The sequence below is a fragment of the Apium graveolens genome, chromosome 6 (assembly GCF_009905375.1).
Source record: "Apium graveolens cultivar Ventura chromosome 6, ASM990537v1, whole genome shotgun sequence".
Lineage (NCBI taxonomy): Eukaryota > Viridiplantae > Streptophyta > Magnoliopsida > Apiales > Apiaceae > Apium > Apium graveolens.
Genome location: NC_133652.1, coordinates 274,174,278 through 274,198,521, shown reverse-complemented (window position 1 = coordinate 274,198,521; position 24,244 = coordinate 274,174,278). Strand labels below are relative to the sequence as shown.

The 24,244-nt window shown below is 32.0% G+C and overlaps 1 protein-coding gene, 1 long non-coding RNA gene and 1 pseudogene across 8 annotated transcripts; 1 reads left to right on the top strand and 2 right to left on the bottom strand.

Moving 5' to 3' along the window:
* Positions 1-2,201: 2,201 nt before the first annotated feature.
* On the bottom strand, positions 2,202-9,746 carry LOC141668992 (uncharacterized). Its single transcript, XR_012553299.1, has 5 exons — positions 9,581-9,746; positions 5,985-6,081; positions 3,993-4,087; positions 3,198-3,656; positions 2,202-2,640 (listed from the first exon to the last, which is right to left on the bottom strand). It is a non-coding gene; the product is annotated as an uncharacterized LOC141668992 (long non-coding RNA).
* LOC141668492 (nucleobase-ascorbate transporter 6-like) lies at positions 6,950-7,787 on the bottom strand (annotated as a pseudogene).
* A 5,686-nt stretch (positions 9,747-15,432) lies between the features above and the next one.
* On the top strand, positions 15,433-22,956 carry LOC141667633 (uncharacterized). 7 transcript variants are annotated; one of them, XR_012552700.1, is made up of 6 exons: positions 15,434-16,031; positions 17,256-20,332; positions 21,097-21,175; positions 21,301-21,350; positions 22,421-22,462; positions 22,630-22,956. XR_012552700.1 is itself a non-coding variant. In XM_074474193.1 (4 exons), the coding sequence occupies exons 1-2, from the start codon at positions 15,559-15,561 to the stop codon at positions 20,326-20,328; spliced, it is 3,546 nt and encodes a 1,181-aa protein (XP_074330294.1). In that variant the 5' UTR covers positions 15,433-15,558; the 3' UTR covers positions 20,329-20,332; positions 22,421-22,462; positions 22,630-22,956. The 7 variants fall into 7 exon arrangements, 1 of the variants encoding a protein (XP_074330294.1); XR_012552698.1 differs by having other exon boundaries at positions 21,301-21,365; XR_012552702.1 differs by having other exon boundaries at positions 21,097-21,196.
* The last annotated feature ends 1,288 nt before the right edge of the window (positions 22,957-24,244 follow it).

Genomic DNA, 24,244 nt, shown 5'->3' with positions numbered 1-24,244 from the left:
GACGACAAGAGACCTATAGCACAATTCAACAAGGCGAAGACGATCTAGTTTATTCTTGTGAATCTTTGTTTGAGTTGTAATTTTGGATGCTCGTTTCTTGTTTTATTGAACTTATACTCTTGTGTTAACTTTGTTTGATTATTCGTTATAAAGACTATGTTTATTATACCATGCTTTCATCGAAACCCACGTTGATGATGAGTCCGATTATGGGCTAATCGTTATCGTGGGGTTCTAGCGGATTTATTTATCGATTTGTTTAGTTGATTTGTTTCGATGCCCTAGTGTGTGGTGATTGTATGATAACGTAGTATTGGTTGTGCGTATTCGTCTTATGAGCGTCACAAACTTATAAGATAGTGTGTTAATTCTTAATGAAGCGAAAGTGAATTTAAGGATTTAGAACTTGCCATGCTAGCATAGGTTCATTTGTTATTGTTATGCATGTTGCGTAGGTAATTTTAACCATCTTACTTGCCCTATGTAATCAAGATAGATAACTTGTGCTTAAACAGTTATGTTGTCAAATTTTATAGACATATAGGGTCTCAATATAATTGGTGTCTATTCAGCTTCCATCTCTTTTGTGGATGTTTGTAGTATGGTATTCGTACAACGAAAGTTGGCGTTTATCAGTTTCGTGTTATCTGATTAGTGTCATCACCATTACATGCTAAGGTTAAGAATGAAAAGGCTATTGAATGAAGTATTTAATAAAGTTAGAATCTCATGTTTGCCATATTTATTAATTCAATCAATCTTATTCCCTTAGTTATAATTATTAGTTTAATTCTTAGTTATAAACAACCTCAAATTGTTATCGTCTTAGCATTAAATAATAATCATACATTGTTGTTTAAGTGCATAAATTAATTAGTTAACCAAACCAGTCTCTATGGGAACGAATCTAATTTACATCTTATACTACTTGCGAACGCGTATACTTGCGTGTAATTTAGCGCGTGTTTAGCGACTAATAGTGCCATCCTTGAAGTAAATTTTGGCTTCTCCAAAAAATACAACACGGACTTTGACTTTCTTCATGTAGCTATTTATGATAGTCATCATCTGTTAAAATTAGGAAAGACCGGACTTGGGACCATAAAAATGAGATGCGCCTAAACTAACCGGTAAAGAATGAACCTGGATGATTTATATCGTAACGGTTAGCAGATACGTAATTAAGTAAAAGACCTAAGGCATTTCAATAACTTCACGTGAATTTTTCTAGCTCATTTTACCATGTTCTCCTATGCCTATCAACCCATGTAAAATTAAGCAAAGACATGCCTACGGTATAGACATGCTGCTCCAATATGGCTACCTAGCTGAATTTTAAGTATTTAAAAAGACATGTAAGATTAATGTAGCCATTGTACCGAAATTGGCAAAAGTGGAGCTTTCTAAGGATCTTGGAATCTAATTGAGATGACACAAGGTAGCGTCGCCACTGAATGATATATATGATCCTTCTACAACAAATAATACAACAACGTAAAAATAACAGGCTCATAAATTAAGTAACAAAATAATAAAAGTCGCCACTGAATGATATATATGATCCTTCTACAATAAATAATACAACAACGTAAAAATAACAGGCTCACAAATTAAGTAACAAAATAATAAAAATAATATAATTCATTTAAAACATGAGTATGAGGGAATGGGCATTGTTAATAATTATAGAGGGCGCTGATTGAATTAATATAGCACTCCATCTATAACCTACATTGCTAGTTTTGCATCACTATGCATCTAAAAGCTAAAAGAACCAAATTAAAATCAGAACTCTTACAGTAAACCCTTATGTCTATCTGCTAATCTTATATGCTAATCTTGTATATTAAATTAAGTTTGTCTGCTAATCATCTTTTTTCCAGATGTCCCAATACAAACATGCCGGGTTAAAAAGACTCAGACTCCAACAAATACAAACAAGCCAGAAAAGAAGACTTAAACTCTAACAGAACAACTATAAAAATCTATGCCCCGAAAACAACATTTTTCCTGACCTAATTCTTACTCTTGTCTTACTTACCACATATTGATTAAACAAAGGCATGCCGTGAAATTGAATGCCAAAACCTTCCATATTAAATATAAAATCAATGTAAAAAGTAATAACATTACTAAGACCTTAATGTTTAGCGCAAATTATGTAATGTTTTCCAGCAACTAATTTAATAAGAATACCTGCATTCCTGAAAGTTTCGTCTCTGTTGAGATCTATAACTTATGCCTTTTGAACACTTCTTCTGCCACGATAACTCCTGGGCTCCACCACCTTGGAGGGTGCTTAACCGTTATGCTTACGGGACATGTGTTACTTGGAAGAAGAACCAACCTGAAACTCAGAGAGCCTACACAAAGCACCCAAAGTAAAATCACCATAGAATTAAATTTACCAATATATAGACTTCAGAGCTTCCATTGATATTGGCACATCAAATGAAGTTCATAAATACAACTTTTGCATATAAAATGAGAGCTTACAAGAACCTTAAAAAATAACAATCATTCAGTTTAAGACATAAACTTGAACCCCAACACTCGAATCAGCTGCCGCATAGAGGATAAATTTGACTATACATAATACAAAGGGACTGAGACGTGCACAAGAAATCTTCATGAAGCAACCTGCACGAGATTCTAAAAATATCCATCAGTCACAGTAATGCAACTCTTTGTCTCCTAATCCCTCAACCACGCTACATAAAATTAATCAAGGTTTTCGTTAGCATATAAAATTAGTAATTTGACTTGTACATATAATATATATTCATTAATAAACTACTATCAGAACTTTGCTGGTGCGGAATTTAACTGAATCCTTGAAAAGCCTTAGTAAACAGTAGATACTTAAAACTTAATGAAATATGTAACGTAAGGCAAAATGTATTAAATCATGAAACATTTACCATAAAATAAAAATAAGAATAGTATAAACACATTTTCAATCAGCTCTCGGTGTACATTAACCTCACTGAGAGGTTTATAACTGTGCGACTCCGTTAATACACACAAAGGACTGAAATCAAAACACAAGCAAATGACTATAAGAATACACATATTTTAATCGGAAGACAACAATAGACTATGACTGTGAATTCAAAAGTAATTTGAATCCTAAATATGTATTAAAAGAACTTGTATCATGAATAAGTGAAAGAATCAAATTGGTTACAAGAAGTTACCTGAATAGGCTCTTTAATTGATGATAATCACCTGTTGAGAGGATTTGAGCGGAGGAGTACTGTGGTGGAGGAAAACGAAGAACCACATTAGCGTATAACTATATAAATACATATATACAATTTTGTAATAGATATTGACGTGGACCTGCGTGGCATTAACGTGGAATAAATTGTCTAAACAATTTGATATGGATTAAATTGTCTCAATATTGCCCTTGGGCTATTAATAATATAACTAGCATGAAAACCCGTGCGAGGCACGGGTCATCCTCTAGCTCTTCACACAAATTTTTGTATAAGAAATCGACATATATTGCTTAAATAGAGTACAATATGAAGATGAATTCTTTAACCGAATCTATTAGAGTTTAAGCACTAAAGTTTGTTGCTGTTTTTTTCTTCACGCCCCATACATATCCACCCATGTCAACGTGAAGTCACTAAATCTTCCTCAACAAACTGCACAGGAGAATCATTATCAGACTTCATCTTAACTGTCACTTACAATATACTACATGTAGAATATACCTGATTACTATAGTTATACATTATAATAAAATGTTGCAGTGAAGTTGAAACATTTGTACAACCAAGAACTAAGTTATATTTCTCGGTCATTACAGTTTAAAACTTTTAATACAAATCCATTTGTATACTGATGAGATATATCTATACATTATGATATTATGAAATTAGGCATTAAGATTTTTTACCATTATATTGAGCAAAAATTCTCAGACGGGTCATTTGCTAAGAAGTCAAAATGCAGCATGGATAACACATTTGATACCTCACCTGCTTGAGAAAAAGAAATACAGTGGTGGAACCACCTTGAAGACCTTCAATATTGACTATATAAGTTAAACCAGACTTCATAGACTCCAAGTCTCCTAAAAACATTAAAACAAAGGGTAAATAGATGCATAGAATGTTGGAATGTACTTTTTGGGTGGTGATATGACCTTTATGCTCGATAACACTATGCATCTTCCTCGATAATCTCATTTGTTCCAGTTAACCTCGCTTGTACCATTGAAGGGAGCTTCTACATATGTGGCTATTATCTATACATATTTTAGTTTTCTATATTTTATTTATTTTCAAGTCAAAAGTACTAACATGTGATTTCAGATCTAGGTTCCTTTTGAAAATTTGGGTGTTAGTGTGTTACTAATCATCTTACATGGCTGAAGAAACTAAGAGCACGTTTTTTTCCGATAATGGTGGTGCTATCGAAGGTTGACTAAAAATAGACAAAACAGAGAAAACTAAAATATGTATAGATGAAAACCGCATATATAAAAGTTTCCTTGAATGGTCTTTATATAGAGTTTAGTTACCTCCACCTCTTATTTTATAAATTCTTACCCTAGTTATTTAGAAATATATGTGGGTCTACATAAGAAAATATTTGTCATGGCTGAGGAAATAGAGAAAAAAGTTGGTTCCATGGTGTAGCGGAGATTCTCAAGATGACAATCAAGAGGCATAGGCCTAATACAAAATGGGTTCTAAATGATAAACAAATTATAGGCACTAAGCAAATGCATGTTCTGCTAATGAGGCATAAGTGGCCATAGAGATTTTGCTCAATTTTTTTAAACTAGAACATTATATTATGTAATACATGTCTCGGTTTCAATACCAATAACACAAAAAAATACATCTGTAAATGTATTTACGTTTTGATTGTTTAGACCAATTAAGCAAAGGTAGTAACAAATAAAAGCGTTCATGGAATATACCACTTAGATAAAACTATTATGGCTAAAAAAGCAAAGGCCTTTTATTTTGGAGGGGGGGTTGAATTAACTGTATGTTTGAGAGTTGGGAATACCTAAATAAGGTAAATATATGATTATTGAAATGACAAACTCATTGTATAAATATTCTTAGTTAAAATTAAATCCATTTTTTTAAAAATTTAATTTGACATCTACACTCTCTTTGTTATAACATGATTGATTAAAGGTTAAGTGGAAAATGTATTTTTACTTCTCTGAGTAATAAGGTCTATCCATTAATTTGATAGAGTAACAAAAGAGGTTTATAGGTACTGGACATACTATAAAAATACTTTACGCTAAATATTTTTGAAAACCAGAAGTATACTGCCATCAAACCATGCACCATATTTTGGAATAAAATTGTGTATAATAAATACATAATTGAAGTCCTACTTCCATCATATCCTAAATTACTTAGGCAACAACTCACATAGATATAAATCTGGAATCAAATTGGATTGGTTGATTCTTAGATGTTTAAATAATTATGTTATCTCTAGGTAGCATATCATAGATTTTGAATAAACTCTTGTTTAATTTTTCGTGAACATTAACACAAAAAATATTGAAGTTCTTTACGCGTATGTGTGTATAGTTTCAAGTTAATGTTGGGGATTGATCCACGCATAAATCATGTGCGCAAGCCCTTGTTTGATGTATATTCTGATTAAATAATAAAATAGCTGAATGACACTAAAATACACCTAGTAGCCTGGTTTTTGTACATCTCAATCTACTGATGTAAACTTTCTAAGATACATACCAAGTGAGTATTTGTCATATCAATGTATATAATAAGAAGCGGGTAGGAAGTGACACGGCCAGAAATATACAAACATTCTTACTAACTCGAAAGGTGCATCAACATAATATAAAAATAAATAAGGATTTAATTTGACAAGGATCTACAATAAAGTTGCTAAAAAGTAACTTTTTTACTGTGGTAATGATACGGGAAAATGATCATGGCATTAGTACAAATGGTGTATGGAATAAATACCTCTGGCACTTTCTATCTTACATCAACATGCATTTAAACCTCGATGGACTTCTTTCCCCACGGAGCAACATTTGTTGACCCCTGCAAGGCACTGCTCCTGTTTTTACCCAAAAAAAAGAAAAGAAAAAAATCATTAAAGTTTTAAATGTGAGTAAAAAAGTAACAGACTTAGGATAAGAGCATAGATTACCAACACATACACATAAATACGTTACTAAATTAATTAGTTATAAGACTTTGAAAGAAACTTCATATTTAATTATTTTTTTAATAGTGTGGTGTATTTAAATTGTAAATTGTGTATTCACATAACTGTTAAAATACGTTAGTAGATTGCACGTGATGTTAGTATAGTCTTGCACATTGTCCTTATACGAAAGCACAAAAGCAGGTGAGTTACTATTATATGTCAGCTGGTTATTTTTTTAACTGCTAACTTGAGGCTGAAATTATAGCTCAAAATTGGTATGATAAGTAACTTTACTTACTAAGCTCGTATGTATTTTTATAAGCCCATTTCGATTTTCTTAACAAACCGAATAGTTCTTTTTCGAGTGAAAACAACAAACTAAATAAAATTGTTCACGCCATTGCATAACAATTTGCTATTGTAATGTTAGAAGGAGATATGCAAATCAGGAGGTTAATAGGTAGGATACCGGATGGCCATTTTGCATGCCATGTATATCAGGTATTTCATCTCACTACAAATTCAAAATTTCATATTCCTCACCGAGTCGCTGCCACAGAAATATTGCATAATATTGGGAAAAAAATATATATATCTACCAGGCATACATATGTGGACAAGCAGTGTAAATTAGATAACTATAAGTAGCTTCAGGAGCTATGACAAGAAATGGGGAAAGCAGTGTGAAGCTGATCCTTAGTTTTCATAAAATGGCTATTTAGAAGGACATCATGTGTGATTAAATAGCCATCCTTCTAAATTTGAATTGGGTGAATCAAACAGATGGAAAATACTTACTGAGATTAAAGGGTAGTGAATCGAATTAATCACTTCGCACATCAGTTTATAGGACTGGAGCTTGTCCCACCAGTGTGTACCTCTATATTTTTTTACTGAACTATCCTTTTTATCTGACATGCTATTGAGGAAATATGCTACAATTCCAACAATGTGAGTGTCGGACTGGAATGAGATATTAACTATGTCGTCGAACTACATAATCAAAAGAGAAACAATTTTTAGTATCTGTAATTTTCAAAATCTTAGTGAAGATATTTTATTTTCTGCCCAGGACCCGATCATGTGAACATGACCATATCCTTTTATTGTGGTTACTCATTGAAGTATTGGGCAATGGAGATTCCTCAACATACTGAGAAGCTAATGATAAATTTTATCCTCAAACTCAAGGATGTCAAGGTTATATAATTGAAGAAAACTCAAACCTACCTCACCTGCTACATGATTAAAAGATTGACCATTTATATTTCTAGATTTTAGAAAATGGATCCTAAACACATCATTATTACTTTTTTCTGTAACATGAACCTACCAAAAAAAGCAAAGAAAAGACAATAAAATGCAGCAAATATTGGAAATGGAATAGAAGCAAATATTATAACGCGCCTAACAAGTAATAATAAACTACACATAGAAAACATAATTTCTAAGTTTTGAAGTGGACATAGAAGCTTACCCAGGATGGAAGAGAAGATCATAATTCAAGCAGATATATGTACAACTCTTTAATTTCCCACCCGGGTTAATGTTAAAAGACCAGTATTCTCTCTACAAACAAAACACACCTCGACTAATAAATATATGGTGCCCATAGTCAATCATTATAAACATGATCATGCAGGAAAAGATTGTGAGGTGGCATATATTGATACTGAAGATCCATGTCTAGTCCTAAATATCCCCAAAAAAAAGTCTAATTACTTGATAAAATTACAAAGATTTCAGTATTAAGATCATTAAATAGTTACCAGGATATCATGTGTAGTCCTTTTCAGGTTTTGTACTTTTAAAAGGAATATTATGTTCAAAAGAGTATGTTTTTCCAAGATCAAGCTTAAGCAAATTATCAGTTTTACATTGCAGATGTGTTGTTAGGTACATTGCACCTTTGTCAAGAAAGGACACACATCTGGCCCTGATATGTTCACTTCTTCAAAGTAAAATAGGATACCTGTTTCCAAACTCTTATATTCTTAATTTATTTGTTTTAAGCATGCTTGTAGATCTTTGTGCTATTTATGTTTGCATAGGTGGAGAAGCAAGGACATAAACACTATGAGGATATTATCTAATTAAAGGAAAATTCAGTACAATTAAAATCATAAGATCTATAAATAACCTGCCAACCCAAAGCACAGCTAAAACTAGAACGTGGAAAGTGAGTCGCACTTGCACATCATGCTACTGCAATAAAGGCACTACTTGACTGCATATACCTAAGAAAGGATGTTCAAGTCAATAACACTGAATTAAACACTTAGGTTAAGATTTATTACTGGGTGAAAGTTAGGATGGTGGGTTCACATTATTATTAAACCAAGAATATATTAGGTCCACAAAGGTTCTTGCAATCTCACAAGGTCTAGATGTTGTCTGAGAAACACATTCAAAAGATTCACTATACCAACCACACTTATGAAAAATATATTATGTTTATAAGATTAATAAATTAAATATGATACTGAAATTGGGTACAACCGTTGCGATTTTATTTTTTGCACATCCCACACAATAAAGGTGTAATGGTTCAATGGGTTAGGAGAAATTAAAGAATATTGAGGTTTGTATGGTGAAATCTGACCGGCGCTTGGCCATGATGAATATAGAATAGGGGTAGGAGCGCAAGTTAGCAGGAGGGGTTGCACCACAATGATAAAATATAACAAAAAATTCATCAGGGCAAGCATCTGCCAAACGTGTCATATCTCGACAGTTAATTAACAACAAATTTGTCAAAAATATTATTTTTCAGGAACTCTTAAATAATAGGAATTCATGTGTCCAATCCAAATTTGCAACAAACTTACCAAGAATTTTGTCTAGCTTGAAATATTTGATAACCCAACCAACTAATTAGTGTTAAATGTCACTTAATATATTTATCTTTCAAGAGCGTACAAGTTGTGTCTTATATAGATTTAGGATTTTTATATGTTTTCAAAGTTTTCCATTTGACCTGGACATGATAGAGTATATAATATAGTATATATTGCTTCACATTTAGATTTAAAAAACAATGTGGCTATATTTGCTTTTTTTATATATAAATGAGAATCATACATAAAGCTTGTTAATCTGTTTGCCAATGCAATACCTTTACTGAAGAAGTAGGGACACTAAAAAATAACCTTATCTATAATCCATAATATTTGGCCCATTCCATATCGACAACAATCACAGGTCACCTAACACCAATTTATTCATAATCTATCTATTCATAATCAATCGTTATTTCACAAAGTCAAATCATGTAGCCTTACCAACAAACATGAAAGAGACACACTTACACACATGGCACAACTGTTGGGATGACAAAGCGAAATTAAGCGATAGAAAAATAAGCAAAAAAAGAAAAAAAGAAAGATTTAAAGCATACAATTATTACCTGGGGAAAAGGGTATGATTGAGCTATTCAGCCACACTCACACAATTGGCTTACACAATACACACTAAAAGCTTGATTGTCAAGTTCTGATCTCCAAAACCTCGTTGATGAAATTACACAAAAAATTAATGAAACTGAGTATGATCCGTCGGAGGAATAGAATGGGAAGGGTTATGACTTATGGGGGTTGAGGCTGACAATGTAAATTAGAATGACTGGGGGCAATTCTGTCTTTCTATAGGGAATAAAATGTCTCAAAATTTTTTAGGGAATAAAATGTCTCAATATTATTGGCCCATGTTGGGCCACTAATAATATAATAGATAGATAATAGATAATAGATAATAGCAGATTTTGTATTGTTGTTCTTGGTTTTCAATTTTTTTCCTTTTTTCGGAACCTCTAAATTATACTGCTCTGATTTGCTTTATTTGGGTCCTTTATATGTGGGTACAATTAATTCTGATTCAATTTCTTTTAAAGAAGAAATTAACTCTCCCAAGGAAGAGTTATCTCAACAACTTGAAGAAAAAACTAGTTCTATTGAAAAAAATATGTTGATAATGAGGTTAGACCTCATGTTAATCAACTTTTTAAGACAGTAGATCTTGCTCGTTCATTTTATACTGATTACAGGAATTAGTGTGGATTTAATATGCTGAGAAATAAAGAAAATATAGAAAAGGAAAAAATCATTACCTAATAGCAATGATACCTTTGATATTTGATCCTGGATAGAGTTCTGGAAAGTGCACGATGACAACAAAACGTAGATGTAAATGTCATGTTAAAATAACATTGTAGTATATGGGTGATAAATGATATTTTAGACTAAAGTTTGTGGACGACCAGAACGATCCTTCATGCCTAAGGTCAGTAGGAAGTGTTTAACGTAAAACAGGCAATATATATCATAAGAATTTCATATTTGATGTTGCAATGGCCAGTGATGGCCCTAAACTTGCTTTCTCTTTATATAAAGAGCTGTTTGGGCCTTACTGCGACTAGTTTTAATAATTTTGAGAGAAATTTAAAAGATGTAGATATGATTATTGAACAATTCATAAAAAACATAAAATTAAAATTAAATATCATAAATTTCATAGAAAAACTTAGAAATATATACAACACATAAATCATCGATTCAAAATAAAATAATTAAGAAAAATGTATAAACATTTAAAAACACGGTGAATATAGAAAACTTTACAAAAGGTTGGATACGAATATTAAAATTGAATAATATAAAAATTATAAATCACTTGTATATTTGTATATGTGTATTTTTTGCGTAACCATTTCATTGACACATGTAATTATGTGTAATATGTTTTAATCACATAGGCTTTTGCTCAAATGAGAACTTTTTAAAATGAGAACTATGAGAACCGGTGATTTTTATAGTCCAATTTGGTGATTTTATAAAATTTAAAATTTTTGGTTTGCACAAAATCACTAATTTACCATATTCGAAATTTCAACTTTTCAAAAAATCACCAATTTTAACTACATAAATCACCAGTTCTCACGGTTCTCATTTTAAGAAGTTCTCACTGGAGCGCGACCCTAATCACATATATCTAATTTATATATATGGGTCATTCAATTATTTTCATTTCATTAATAATATGTCGTTATCACACATATCTAGTTTGTATAGGTCATTCAATTATTTAAAGGTCACGATCTTATTTACTTCGTTACTCAGCTATATGAATTATCCACTCAATCTACCTATATATTTATATATAACAATCACACGTGTGTATTTCTCATATATTATATTACATAAATTATATTATATTTTATAATAATAAATTTCAAGAATAATTTTATGTTATACTATATTATTTATTTTTCTATTTGTATATGATTCTTCGATTATTTTTAGAGCTGTAAGTGAACCGGTCAGTTCGGTAAACTCGCTCGAGTTCGTACTCGATAAGCTCGGCTCGACAGCTTACCGAACTCGAGTTTGAACCCCAAGTTTGGACCGAAATTTTTAGCGAGTCGGACCAAATATTGTACACGTTCGACTCAAGTTTGTTCGACAAAAATACAGTATAACTCAGCCAATTTAATTTAGAAACATGTAAGAGATCTAATGCACATGACTACAACCTACAAGATTCAGGGCTCGAGATGAAAAAACCATTAACTCAACGAAATTAAAAAATCCCAATAGAACAAAAAGAAAGAAGAAGATTTAAACAATCTTCAATCTTAAATCTTAAACTTTTGTACACAATAAATTGAAGATTGTTAAATAGTTTTGGAAAGTTGAAGAAGATCTTTGTAGGCTGTAGCCATCTCCGAGTATTGTAGTCTCGCATCTCTCTCGTTTCGTATGTATCACCCATATAATGTGTATATATCAAGATGGAGGACTATTTTTGTTTGATTGCTCTAACTAGCAATGATGTTCTGCCTGATAATTAAAATATTGGATTTGGTTCTATTGGTTTGGACTGACCACTCTGCATTGGGTTAGTCAAAGAAGCCCAAAAACTATATGCCCCCTTTTCTTAACGAACTGTTCGAATTTTGTTCGAGCTCGGATCGATTCGAAATGTTCGTGAACAACTCATGTTCGGTTCGAGTTTTACCAAACTCGAGTTCGAACTAAGAAAAATGTCCGAAAATGTTAACGAAAATTGTTCGGTTCGTTAATTTTTTGCTCGTGTTCGTTAAAAGTTCGTCTGAATTCGTCTGAGTTTGGTTCTTTTACCGCCCTAGTTATTTTTACTAGTTTTTAGAAAGTATTTGAACACAAAATAATCTACCCATAATAAATTATTTTTTTAACCGAGCTATCTGTAATTAATAATCGAATTAGGAAGATTGAGCCAGGAAAATGTCCTTTATTCTCCGGTAACGCGCCGCCGCATATGGTAGGGTGGGTGGTATTGTTTAGATTGCGGCGAACCAAAAATAACCAAATTATAAATTAGGAAAAAGAAGTAATATGCAAAAAAATAAATTCTAATACCGAACCAACCCAATATATATCGTTTGTGCCCGGTTCGATTCTTCTATAAAAACGAGTTTAGTTCAGTTTTAAAATATTATTATTTCAGTTCTCGATTTAGTTCGTTTATCAATAAAGGAATCAGCTTTCTCCTAAACACAGTAGTATACGAAAGTATAAAATTTTAGTTATATATCAATAGATGATTTATTTACTTGATTTGATCGGGTTCGATTACTTAAAACTATGTAATTATTTAATATTATATTTATATATCTTATTTTACTTATCTGAAATGACCCGGATTCGATCTCTATAACTACATAATTAAGTATAATATTTACTAGCTGGTAACCTGTACGAAACATGTGCCTGAGATTAAAAATAATATCAAGTTATTATTTGTGTAAAATAAAATCTAATAATAATTCGTGCGAAACGCGGATTAAAATAAATAAATAAATGATGTTAAATTATATAGTTAAAAGAAATCGAAATCAAGTATAATTATAAAATTTTATCGTATAATTTTTTTTTACTAATATGGCTTATAAATATAGTTATAGTTCTAGTTATGCACCTAATTATTTTACTTGTTATATTAATCTAGCATGTTAACTTGTACTAATACGATTATTTAAAAGTAAATTGATACTTGGATGAAAACTAACAAATATAAATTAATGTGAAAACAAAATATACTGAGAATATAAGTCAATTCGTGTTAGTTGAAATTTAATTATATAAAATTTTAAAAATAGTTATATAATTTTTCTAGTGAGTAGCAAGATTTGGTAATTTTGTGTTCTAATTGAACATAATTTGTAGTGTGAAACACATATCAAAATTAATATATTAATATTAAATTGGTATTTGCAAAAATAAATATGCAGTTAAAATGAATCGAATCAGATATTAATTTTTTCATAATAATTTTAGTTATGTATTATTTTACTTCTTATAGAAATCTAATATATTAGTTTTGTTTTTGTGAAACAAATTGTATAATTATCTTATGAACGCAATTTTTGTTATTTTAGATAATTTAATAATAATTAATATTATTTGATAATTATCTCGTAATTAGCTTTCTAAATATAGTTTATTTAATATTACTTAGTTATTGATAAAAAATATTTTTCAAATTAAAATCAAATAGACGTTAGGATGAACACTAACTAATAGAAAACAAAGTTTAAAGAGAATAAAAGTCAATTTGTGTTAGGTGAGTACCAAAATTTGGTACTTTTGTACTGCAATAAAACATGATTTTGCTTATTAATAAAGTGTATAAATTTTAATTATCTTATGAACCAAATATTTGTTACTTTAGATAATTTAATGTTGATTAAAATTATCTTAAAATAATTTATAATTAGCTTTTTCAATATGATTTATTTAATATTACTTAATTATTGATAAAAAAATATTTTTCAAATTAAAAGTAAATAGACGCTTGGATAACTAATAAAAACGAAGTTTAGATTATTTATAAGTCAATTTATTTTTGGTAACTATCAAAATTTGGTATTTTGATACTTTTGTACACCAATAAAACATGATTTCGCTTATTAATAAAGTTTATAGATTTCTTAAATACTTTTATCTTAATTTAAAGTTCAATTTTTTATAGTTACATATTTAAATAAAATTTATTAATTATGTTAAGAGAAAAATTCGTTGAAGTGCACTATTTCATCGAATACCTTGAAAACTATATGTATTGTACGATTAAAATTTTACAAAACTTATTATTTTGCAAAATGTGTTCTATAAATATCACTATTTAATTGAAAATTATTTCAAAAAATTTATATTTAACAAGTAAAACATGAATATCCCATAAGTTAAAAATGTTTTGTAGAATAATAAATTTTGCAAGCCCTACCAGTATAATATATAGTTTCTTGATTTTTAATAAAATAATAATTTTATCGAACACGATATGCAAAATAATACGTTTTGTAATATTTTCATGATATATTTTACTTGATAAGCGCTCGTAAGTCACATGTAAACAATTGATTCATATAGAACTTAACTCTTATGTTAGAGCATCTCCAACCATATAAATTCTTACTAAAAATCATTAATGCATACTATAGATAAAAAATATAGATATTATGTAAAAAAAATCAATCTCCAATGGGTACATTTCCCTTATTTATAAATATAGCCAAACTAAGAAATCTGTAAAAAGATTTCTAATCATTTATTACCATATTGAATTAATATATTTTATTTATAACAACATAAAATTTCAATAACATACTCCTGTGTCCGTGCCATTTGTTTACACTTTCATTTTTGGATATCCCTTTCCAATTGTTTACCTTTTAAAACTTTCCAAAATTAGTAAAGTTTTTATAATTTTTAAAATAACTGCATCCACTACTTCTCTCCCCTATACCAACTTTATAACCAATATAGTAAATACCATCTGAATACAATGTGTTACAGGTTCAAATGAATACAATCTAAATACGATGTGTTACAGGTTCAACAAATTTTACATATTGTTCTACAAGTCCAATTTAATTAGCCAACCAATTATAATTATCACCATTTCTTAATAGGAAAATACTAGAGGTACAAAATGGGTTACTAAAATAGTTACAAATGTCACATGTCACATGTTGGTTGACTAAATATAAAAGAACCCCTCTGCCGTTACATTAATATGACCAATTGAATTTTTTCATTGTGTCACATCATGCCATTTTATTTTATAACAATTTTTTATAACTTTTTTTGTGTCTCTGGCATTACTCTCCTTAATATTAATATTTTAATCTATACAAGTTGGATCAACCAGCATTAATCAAATCCAGTAAGTTGGTACGTAAAGTAAAAAAACTACGGTTAGTGTGAAAAGATGATAAATATGATTGGTCGAGGAGCCGAGTTCTAAAAGATAATATCATGAATGGTTGACTATTTGATCATCTTCAATTGAAAATTCACCTAACGAAATCTGGAGCTCGTGCAGCGGTTTCTCGTATCATCTGCTATGGCTCCTATTTCAACTGCGATCGATGTGTACGTGAGTTTCAGAAGTACAGATACTCGCAAAATATTCGTGGATCCTCTCTGCACAGCCTTGAACTTAGATGAAATTCAGACATATTTTTATGACAGTGAGCTACAAGGCGGAGAAGAAGTGTCCTCATTAGTGTCCGCGGCAATCGAGGTGTCGAATATTATAATTGTTGTTCTCTCAACAAACTATGCTTCTTCTTCGTGGTGCCTGGACGAGCTTGTCGAAATCCTTAAATCAAAAAAAGGAATAGAAACACAGAAGGTCTTTCCGATATTTTACCAGGTTGATCCAGAAGATGTGCGCCAACTAAGTGGTGCATTTGGCACCGCGTTCCGTAAACATGCGGACATGAAGGACTTGAAGGAGGTAGAAACTTGGAAAGCTGCACTCGCTGCAATAGGGTGCCTTTCTGGAAAGGATAACTCAGTATTTTTACCAAGCAGGTACTCCCTCCGCCCTGTTCATCTGTATATGTTGAGGTGTTTGACGCAGGTTAAGAAAAAATGTAATAAAAAAGTCGGTAAACTGATGGACGGATTAATATTTAATATATAAAATGAGTATAGTGGAAAAAGTAGTAAATATAAGTTAGTGTGGTTAATTTTTATATTATACAACTTTACTATTTTTGTAACGTATATAATTGAGAGAGATGTTTCAATAAAGAAACTGTATAAAATTGAAAGAGAAAGATAGAGTAATTTTTACCATCTTGCTTACAATCTTTCTAGTTGCGGGTGTGTATATATTATGTAGTTTGCTTTAACAAGATATTTAAGTTTAAATATATGAACTAAAGAATCTGGAACTCATGAACTATTTGGACTTAGAGACTTGTACTTGGAAAGTTGAATCACAAAATTTTGAAATTTAGTAGTACTACAAACGCATTCTTTTTGAGAAATGTAGGCAAAACAAGATCACTGTCCTCACTTGGTATGTTTAATATGGTAAATGATATGATCAGATTTTAGAAACAGTATTATCAGCAGAAAATTCCCTCAAAGGTTTACCGAACTCTCATGAATGCAAACCCATGCAATGCCCATATGTGTACTTAACTGTCAAAAATTTGTCGAAGAAATGATTGAGAGTGGCAATTCGAGGCACATCAGCTCTAATTCAATTCAATGTCAATTATAATAGAAGAGAGGCTTTTTTTTTTTACTGGAACAGAGGCTTTTATAGCCAACAACTAAACAATGATAATAAAAATTATCCTAACAAGAAAAATATTATAATAACGGAACCATCCAATAACAGTTCGGTTAGGAAATCCCTTAACCATATGAGGAGCCCAAAACATAATCGTGCCAGCTCAAAAATTGGCCCAAAGCAGCCTGATCTCTCCTCTTCCCACACAATAGGCATGTTCTAATTCTCTTACTTATCGTGTCTGTGATAAAAATTTGTCCAGTTCCGAAATCTTATCAGAAAGCCATTCTATATATACAGTCAAATCTTCCGTGGAGTGGTAACTTAACTAATGGAAAGAACTCTTTTTGCAACTTCTATAACTTTACAGAAACATGAACTTCAACAAAGAAATTTTTCATTATATTTTTTTTCTAAATATGCAAACCTAGTTTGTCTACAACTTTTACCGGTTTAAACATACTCTTGATGTGTTATGTCCTAATGTTTACAGCTCAATTTTTGTGATGTAGAACGGAACTACAAAAAGACTTTCCGGAAAGAGATGGTACTCTGTTTGACATCAAAGGGTTACATGGCCCCAAGGAAACAGTTAAACCGCATACAAAAGTTTTAGCTGCAGGAAACCTCAAAGAGATGCATATAAGAAATTCCAAACTCCATGATATTCAAGATAATCTAAGCTTCCGAGATCTTGAAAGGCTATTCATACGATTCAACCTTGATTTGACATGTATTCCAATGTCATTTTTTGAGAGAATGCCGGCCCTTAAAGTCCTTGATATGTCATACACAGGTCTAAGAACTCTACCCCCTTCGGTTTCCAAATTGATCAAACTGGAAGAACTCATTTTGGAATGCTGTGAACTTCTGATGGAATTGCCAGATGAAATTATATCCCTTGGGAATCTCAAGGTATTGGATCTTAATGGTTGTACAACTCTAGATGAAAAACTTAATTCTTTCAAATTACCTCGTAACCTCTCTATCTTGGATTTAGCAAATTGTACAAGTTTGACAAAGCTACCAGAAAGTATAAGTAAGCTGGGATCCCTTGAATATCTGAATCTCTCTGGTTGTACAAATTTAGCTGAAATTTCTGAATCTATTGATTTTCCTCAGAGTCTCTCTTTTCTAGATGTAAGTGATTGTCAAAATTTGACCAAGCTTCCTGAAAGCATAACTAGGCTAAGGTTTTTTAACCATCTCTATCTCTCTGGGTGCACAAATTTGGCAGATATTCCCGATTTCATTAGTTTCCCTCAGAGTGTCTCTTCACTGCATTTAACAAATTGTAGAAGTTTAACAAAGCTTCCAGAAAGCATAAGTCGGTTGAGATCTCTTGAAAATCTGAATCTTTCTGGTTGCACAAATTTGGCTGAAATTTCTGAGTCTATTCATTTTTCTCAGAGTCTTTGTTCATTAGATCTACGAGATTGTAAAAGTTTGACAAAGCTACCAAAAAGTTTAAGCAAGCTGAAATCCCTTAAATATCTCTTTCTCTCTGGTTGTACAAATTTGGTTGAAATTCTAGAGTCCGTTGGTTTCCCTCAAAAGATTACGTTACTGGACCTAACAGATTGTAAAAGTTTGAAAAAGCTACCAGAAAGTACACGTAAGCTGAGATCCCTTTGGAAGCTAAGTCTCCGTGGTTGCTCAAGTCTATTGGAGGTTCCAATTTCATTCTTTGCGCGCATGTCAGCCCTTAAAGTCCTAGATATGTCAAGCACTAGCGTAAGAACTTTGCCATCTTCTGTTTTCAAATTGCACAAACTGGAAAAACTCCTCTTGCGTCATTGTGAACTTCTAATGGAGCTACCACATGAAATAAGTGCACTTGAAAATCTCAAAAACTTAGATCTTATGGGTTGTACAAATCTGGCTGACATTCCTGAGTCTATCTATTTCCTTCAAAGGCTTTGTTCACTAAATCTAAGAAATTGTAGAAGCTTGTCAAGGCTACCACAGAGTATAAGTATGCTGAGATCCCTAAAATACCTTTATCTCTCTGGTTGCACAAATTTGGCAGAAATTTTTGAATCTATTAATTTTCCTGAGAATCTCTGTTCACTGTATTTAAGAGGTTGTAAAAGTTTAACAAAGCTGCCAGAAGGTAAAAGTAAGCCGACATCCCTTCAGAAACTGGTTCTCTCTGGTTGCTCAAGTCTACTTGATGTTCCAACTTTATTCTTTGTGCAATTTCCGGTCCTTCGAAGCTTAGATATGTCAAGCACAAGTATAAAAACATTGCCCCATTCTGTTTCTAAATTGACCAAACTGGAAGAACTCCTTTTGAGACATTGTGAACTTCTGAAAGAGCTACCAAATGAAATTGGCGAGCTTGAGAATCTCAAGGTATTGGATTTAGAAGGAACTGATCTTGTTTGTTTGCCTGAGGAACTCGGAGAGCTCAGTAACTTAAGGTGCTTGAAGGCTTCCCTGTATGATGCTGTGAGCTACAAAAAAAGTAGGAATATAATTCATATAATTCCTAGGAGAAAATTATTGAAGCTCACTCAGTTGGAGAAGCTAAGCATTAGTGTTGATCCACATGATATATGGTGCAAATCTGCAGTGGAAGCTATCATAGAAGACCTACCTAGCCTCAGAAAGCTGAAAAGTCTCAACTTGTACATGCCAACCACCGTACTTCTTCAGAAACTCCTGGAACTTAAGTGGAACAAAGATGACTTGTCCATTTACCAAAATTTATCAAACTTTAGTTTCACTATTGGTCCTCAAGCTCAGCGTTTCATACCACGTCTACCATGTGACCTTGAAGAGGAGTTCCTGAAGTTAAAGAGATGTTTGAAATTCAATAATGGCAAGGATGATACAACTACGTTTTCTGAAGCTCTGAAACATGCCAAAGCTTTGTATATGGATTGTCATTGGACTATTAAAACGCTGTCGGTCTTCGAAGTAGAGAAATTGAATGCGCTAGAATTCTGCTTGTTGGTGGATTGCAATGAGATGCAAACGGTTTTTGATGAAAGTGCCATTAATTATGGGCTATCTAGCAAAGGGGACAATTTTCATTCGTTGCAATACTTGGCCATTCATTACCTGAAGAAATTAGAGGAAATCTGGAGAGGACCGGGTGTTTATTGTTTCTTGCAGTCTATAAAGGTACTGGTTGTGAAAATGTGCCCAAAGTTGAAAACCATTTTCCCCCAGGTTTTACTAGGGGATCTAGTGAACTTGGAAGAGATAAGAATTGAAGATTGCGCCCAAATCAAAACTGTGATAGATGCAGACTTGTCTCTCCCCAGATTGAAAAAATTATCGCTTCTGTACTTGCCTGAGTTGGTGAGCATATCTAGTGGCTTAAGCATTGGCCCGAAACTACAAAACATAGTAATTTATGATTGCCCAAAGTTGAGAAGACTTCCTTGTATGGAAGAGTGCAGTGCAAAGGTAGTAGAAATTAAAGGAGAGAGTGAATGGTGGAACGCTTTAGAATGGAGCAGCGGCCAACCTTATTCATTCTCTGAATTAGACATGAACGGAGATTTAGTAGATGAGTTGGCACCACAGTATGGAAATTCTCTACGCCTCTCTATGAAAGAATTCAGTTCCGATTAACATGGTAACTTCTTTTTCAATCTTCTTTTTAAAGTCCCTACAGATAGTATATCAGATGTAAATCTTTAAGACCTACATTAAAATGCAACCGATGAACTTTGGATAGGTGTGTGTGATCATATATATTCTATAAAGATCATGTGTTACTAGTATATAAAAAATCCAACTATAATCCATTGTACAGCTCACAAGGTGTAATACTACATTTCTTTGTTCAAGCCTCATATTCTCCTCGAGAATAATTACCTATAACTAGAGGGGCCAACAACCAATACAGGAAATGCATACAATTCTCATACTCAGCATGTAATATTCCATCTACAGCATTTAGGTTGTATTTGGTTGGGGTGAATGGAATGGAATGGATGTAAGTGAAGGAAATAAATGGGAGTTGGAGGGAAGATTTGAAAAAAATAATTAGATGGACAAAATTGTTATGATAAGAATTGTGAAGAAAATGGGGTTAGTAAGGAATGGAGTGTTTAATTATAATGTAGGTGGTTAGGAATGGAATGGGCGAAGGAATGAAAATTTTAGAAAATTTAATCACTTTCCACTTAAAATCTCATTCCATTCCATTTCATTTCATTCACCCCAACCAAACACAAGAATCAACACTCACACCAACACCAGCTAGATATTTGAGCACAAATGATTGAGCATGAACATCAAACTGCAAAACAAAAACTTGAAAATGTCGCCATAAATATGCCTATCCCTACCTTCTTAGGCCCGAGCATGTAACCATACAATACTTTTTCTTTTCAGATCAGCAGCATACTTTGGTTAACAGCAGAGTAGGATATCCAGCAGGTGTTCCAGACTACCCTCTGAAAAGGCATTCAAGGTCGGTCCTGAAATATGAAGTGTGAGAATTATATACACAAATTGAGCAAATATTAGATAGAGTAATTAGTATGGCACAAGGATGTAAATTTTCAGATACTAACCAAGTCTGATAACACCCTGCAGGTGAAACAAATAAGCACAAATATATTAACAAGATTCGTATATGAATGGAGGTAGTCTGATTTAAGGTCATTCTTCTTACTAGAAAATTTAGTTATATGTCGCTATGCCAGAATATTGAAACTTCATTGTCTTATAAATTATGGTACCTAGACTCGGTTGGAAATGTCCAACATGAACACTTAACAAAGAGTATGACTCAACAATATTACAACTATTTTGAATGTTCTTGTCCACAAAATGAAGTGTCCAGCATCGGATAACATAGCACATGCGTGTTTTGGAAATCAAAGAGATATGTCACGGCCCGTAAGGCATTCTACAGTACTCGAGTAACTAAACCATACAGGGACGGTACTCCATGGCAACAAGTGTCACCCTTTAGAGACTACATACGCGTTCTGAGTACATAACATTGTTCCTACTGGTTGGAAGGAATGGAATGAAAAACATAGAAAAATTAAGATGAAAGGTAATAATGTAAAGAGGGTAAAGTAAATATAAATGAAATCTTACAAATTTTCTACGATATTGTGAACAAGAGTAAAGAGAATTGAGAGTCCACTCTAATTGATATGAGTGTGGAACTAAGTGTTAATTTAACTTGGTTTTAGTTATAAATATTTACTCACTGGTTTTACAAGCTTTCCAGTTCATTCCCCAGAAAAGGTATCATTGTTTGTTTATTTTTGTTACTGAGTGACTGTGTTTTTTGCTTCAGTATTATTGATTGTGGTTGATTATGTGTGCACGGGGACACATTAATATATGTGTTTGCACGCGTCTTAGTGACGTACAAATATTATCTTTTCTATGTGAATGTAATTTCTGCTTTAATGTTCTTAAGTACTCTTTTTACTCTGATTGTTAACATGGTACTGTGAGACTTCATACTGTCCATATTATAGAAGAAAAATGCAAGGGCATAATTTGCTCTGGTTTGGTTTCTTATTTTGCTAAAGTCTAGTCAAGTTGAACATACAATTAATCAACTAAACCATTTTTCAATACTATGAGTTTATGCGTGAATAAAGACTAATATTGTACATGTTGCCTCTATTCAGTTTATACTTCCTGCTCCTTCCCAAGTGACAAGCTAATCTCTTATATGTTTAAAATGCAGGGTGGTGAAACTTGGATTGGTGGCTGGACAATGGAAATCAAGGTAATCAAATTGACATTATGCTACAAGTATCTTAAATTTTAAACTAGAATATTCGCTACACTGGTAATTTCATGGTAACTTTTGGTAAACTGCTTTCTTGTTCTACTTCATGCGGATGTTTCTGCTAAATTTTGTGAGGATATAATGATTGTGTGTACCCAATCCAGGTGCAGGTAATTTATGCATGAATGATTACGAGGCTAGAAATATCGAAATCTGGAGTCAAGGTCTACCGTGAAAGGAAGAAGAAACCAAGTTGCCTGGTGATCAGTTGGGGTTGTTTTGCTGAGGTTTATTCTTCTCCTTCCTAGGCCTAGCAATCAGTGTTCAGGGGAAGTCATCAGTTTTAAGTCCGCTCTTTTTAAGGTATTTTATGGTTTGAGTAATGTTAAATTTGTGATTTGGCTATTCTAAAAGATAGCGATGTAGCCTTTTTACTAAGGCTGTACGTTTTTTATAAAAATTATTATCATAAAGTATTTTTATTTTTGATATATTCTTTTTTATTTATTTGTTCTTATGTTCTTATTTTCATGATACTTGAAAGAGATTTATGATTATTCTCTTATTAGACATTTAAGTACAGCTATCAATTCAAAAACCTCCGTATAAGACAATATAACTACAAATTTTGAGGATACGATGGATTGTTATAAGTTACAAGTTTTATTTTAAATTTTTGCATGAAATTTAATTTTTTAGAGGACAAAAGCAGTTTGAAGAATACAAGATCAAGGGTCAAGATTCACGGGACAAATGATAGTCACAAACCTAAAAGTTTCTGTACAGATTTATTAACACCAGAAATGAAAATAGACAAGATAGTTTTAGAAATTGTGTTAGTACATTTTAGCGCAAGTTTTGTAAACTCATTATGTTGTTCTATAAAGCATGCACGGGTCTTTGGTTTAGAAGTAACAAAACAGATCTAAAAAAATCTTGTATTTTCTCTCAAGATTTGTAGCTGAGTTCTTTATTTCTAAGAACACATATTTGTAACAAAACAAATTTGATTAATACAATCAAGTGAGTTTTTGATATTTTATATTGTGTTCAATGTCAAACAATTTATCTCTATAAATTCATATTTGCTTTTGATCAAATTGAGCTAAACACTTTCAACAGAGAATTAAAATTCAAGAAACACATTCCCCCGCCGGTGTTATATTTCATTGCACTCAATATCTAACAAGTGATATCATAGCAAAATCTGAAAGTAAACAGACAAAGATCTTGGAAGAATGAGTGCTCAGAAATTAAGCAGTATCAAGATAACTGTTTTTGACAAGATCAACTACACAATATTGAAGAAGAAAATGATGTTGTTCATAATGATGGTAAACCCTATGTACATTCAAATTCTCAAAAATGGACCCTTCATTCTTATGGAAAGGGTTCCTGAATTTACAAATGGAGATATGGTCATACCTGCATATTTTGCACCTAAAGATCCCTCAACCTACACAGAGCCTGAAAAAGAAAAGGTTTCACTGGATTGCAGCTTATACTCGTATTAATTGAGTTTCTTGATAATGTGATGTACAATAACATTATTAATTGTGATTCTGCTAAACAGATCTGGGAGAAAATAAAAATACTGTGTGAGGGGACAGAAAAGGTTAGATCTAATCAAAGAAGGATCTTGGTTTCACAGTATGAGGGTTTTATGCCTAAACCTAAGGAAAGTATAACTGAAGTTTTTTAAAGATTCAATAAGTTGATAAATGATTTGCAGCTTCATGATAAGTATTATGAAGCTGAAGAGGTCAACTTTAAATTCTT